Source organism: Stomoxys calcitrans, chromosome 1 (assembly GCF_963082655.1).
Source record: "Stomoxys calcitrans chromosome 1, idStoCalc2.1, whole genome shotgun sequence".
NCBI classification, from domain to species: domain Eukaryota; kingdom Metazoa; phylum Arthropoda; class Insecta; order Diptera; family Muscidae; genus Stomoxys; species Stomoxys calcitrans.
In genome coordinates this window covers 78,044,160-78,046,215 of record NC_081552.1, presented here as the reverse complement: position 1 = coordinate 78,046,215, position 2,056 = coordinate 78,044,160, and the positions used below count along the sequence as shown (strand labels likewise).

The 2,056-nt window shown below is 41.9% G+C and overlaps 1 protein-coding gene across 1 annotated transcript; it reads left to right on the top strand.

Annotated features, from left to right (window-relative positions):
* Positions 1-1,176: 1,176 nt before the first annotated feature.
* LOC131996159 (uncharacterized) lies at positions 1,177-1,824 on the top strand. The gene has a single exon (XM_059365613.1). The coding sequence runs from the start codon at positions 1,177-1,179 to the stop codon at positions 1,822-1,824; it is 648 nt and encodes a 215-aa protein (XP_059221596.1).
* The last annotated feature ends 232 nt before the right edge of the window (positions 1,825-2,056 follow it).

Below are 2,056 nucleotides of genomic sequence, written 5' to 3'. Positions count from 1 at the left end.
AGTGGCAATCCTAAATCAACCAACGGGGACATCCTCTGCAGCTAAAATCAAAGATTTGCACGACACCACGAGAGAATGTCTGTTGGCACTGAATAATCTGGGGATTGATACTTCCTCTTGGGACGCCATACTGCTGCCATTAATGGTTAAAAAGATGGATCGTAACATTTACATTAGGTTTATGCAAGCAGTCGGTAAACCAAAGGAGGTACCAACAATTGATGAATTACTATCTTTCCTAAAATTCCACTTTCAATCAATGGATCCTATTGTAGTCAAGGATAAACCGGCAGGACAACAAAACACAAGCCGGGTAGTCTCTTCTGTGACAGCATCTGGAGACAAAATTTGCAAATTATGCTGTAATGGACCCCATCCGCTCTATCACTGCAAAAAAATTTTGAACATGGCAGAACCTGAAAGACTCAAGTGGGTACAACAACACAAACTTTGCGTCAATTGCTTCAGGATTGACCATACAGCAAAGGCCTGCTCTGCAAGCAGTTGTAGAAAGTGCAGCAACAAACACAATACGTTGCTACATCTGCAAAAGGGAAACCAAAATACACCTAAAAATCAAAACTCAACTCAAAAACAACAACATTCAAACACACAAAACAGCGCAGCCCCAAACAACGCAATGGCAGTCTCATCTGATTCCGCTTCATCTTTAATCGGTAACAATAATTATGTAATATTAGCCACAGCAAAGGAAGTCATCAAATCTCCAAATGGTGCTTCATATGAATTCCGCGCAACGCTGGACTCCGGTTCTCAAGTGAATATTGTAACGGAAAGGCTCATTCGAAAGTTATCTCTCTCACCAGCGGAAGCATCGCTATGCATTCTCTGCAAACTTGGAAGCCTTCGTCTTACCAACTATCATTCCCCCACAACCAAACCAGAACTTTGACGCTTCCACATGGAACATTCATCTAGCAGACCCCAATTTCTATAAACAAGAAAAAATAGATATTCTTCTTGGTGCTGAATTTTACTTTAGTCTCACGCAACCTGGAACTATAAGACTTGCTGATGATCTTCCAACACTTCACTTGGCTGGATCGTCGGTGGACAAATCCGACAACACAACATTGCCAGTCAGTCAACAGCACCAAAGTGTGCAGTATTTGATAGTGAAACATCACTAGAAACTGCGATTAAACAACTTTGGAAATGGATGAGGTCGGATCTAATGAAAAGGTATTATCTCCAGCAGAAGATCAATGTGAATCTCATTTCGTGCATCATGTGCAGACTAGCGTAGACAACCGATTCATCGTCAGCCTTCCATTTCGCGAAAACCCTCAGACATTGGGTCAGTCGCAATGTTTAGCCTACCACCAATTCATCAGCCTTGAGAGACGATTGCAAAAGAATCCGGAGATACGTACACAATACGTACATTTTATGCGCGAATATGAAGAATTGGGCCATATACGGAAAGTAAGTACACAATACGTACATTTTATGCGCGAATATGAAGAATTGGGCCATATGCGGAAAGTTGAACTAGACAATGTGATTGACCCGAAGTATTTCATTCCACATCATTGCGTGCTGAAACCCGACTCAACTACAACTAAACTTAGAGTGGTGTTCGACGCATCAGCGAAAACAGCAACTGGATTATCCTTGAACGACATTATGTACACTGGGCCAGTCGTGCAAAGCGATCTATTCTCAATCTTACTGAGGTTCCGACTGCCGAGATTCGTCTTTACGACTGACATCGAAAAAAAGTATAGGCAGATACTACTAGATTCCAGCAATCACCAATATCAACTGATAATTTGGAGGGAAGAACCAGCCATGCCGAACTGAACGAAGTTTGGACAGTCTCAAAACGAACAGTTACATCCAAGTTGGCAAAACTTTTTGATCCACTTGGACTCATCGCGCCTGTCATTGTTAAGGCAAATATATTTATTCAGGAATTATGGATGCATGAACTATCTTGGGATGAGCCACTACCTGCAAGTCTTCATGCTGTCTGGCTAACTTTCAGACAAGATTTGGAGAGTTTAAACGAGTTCAACGAACCGCGACACATCTT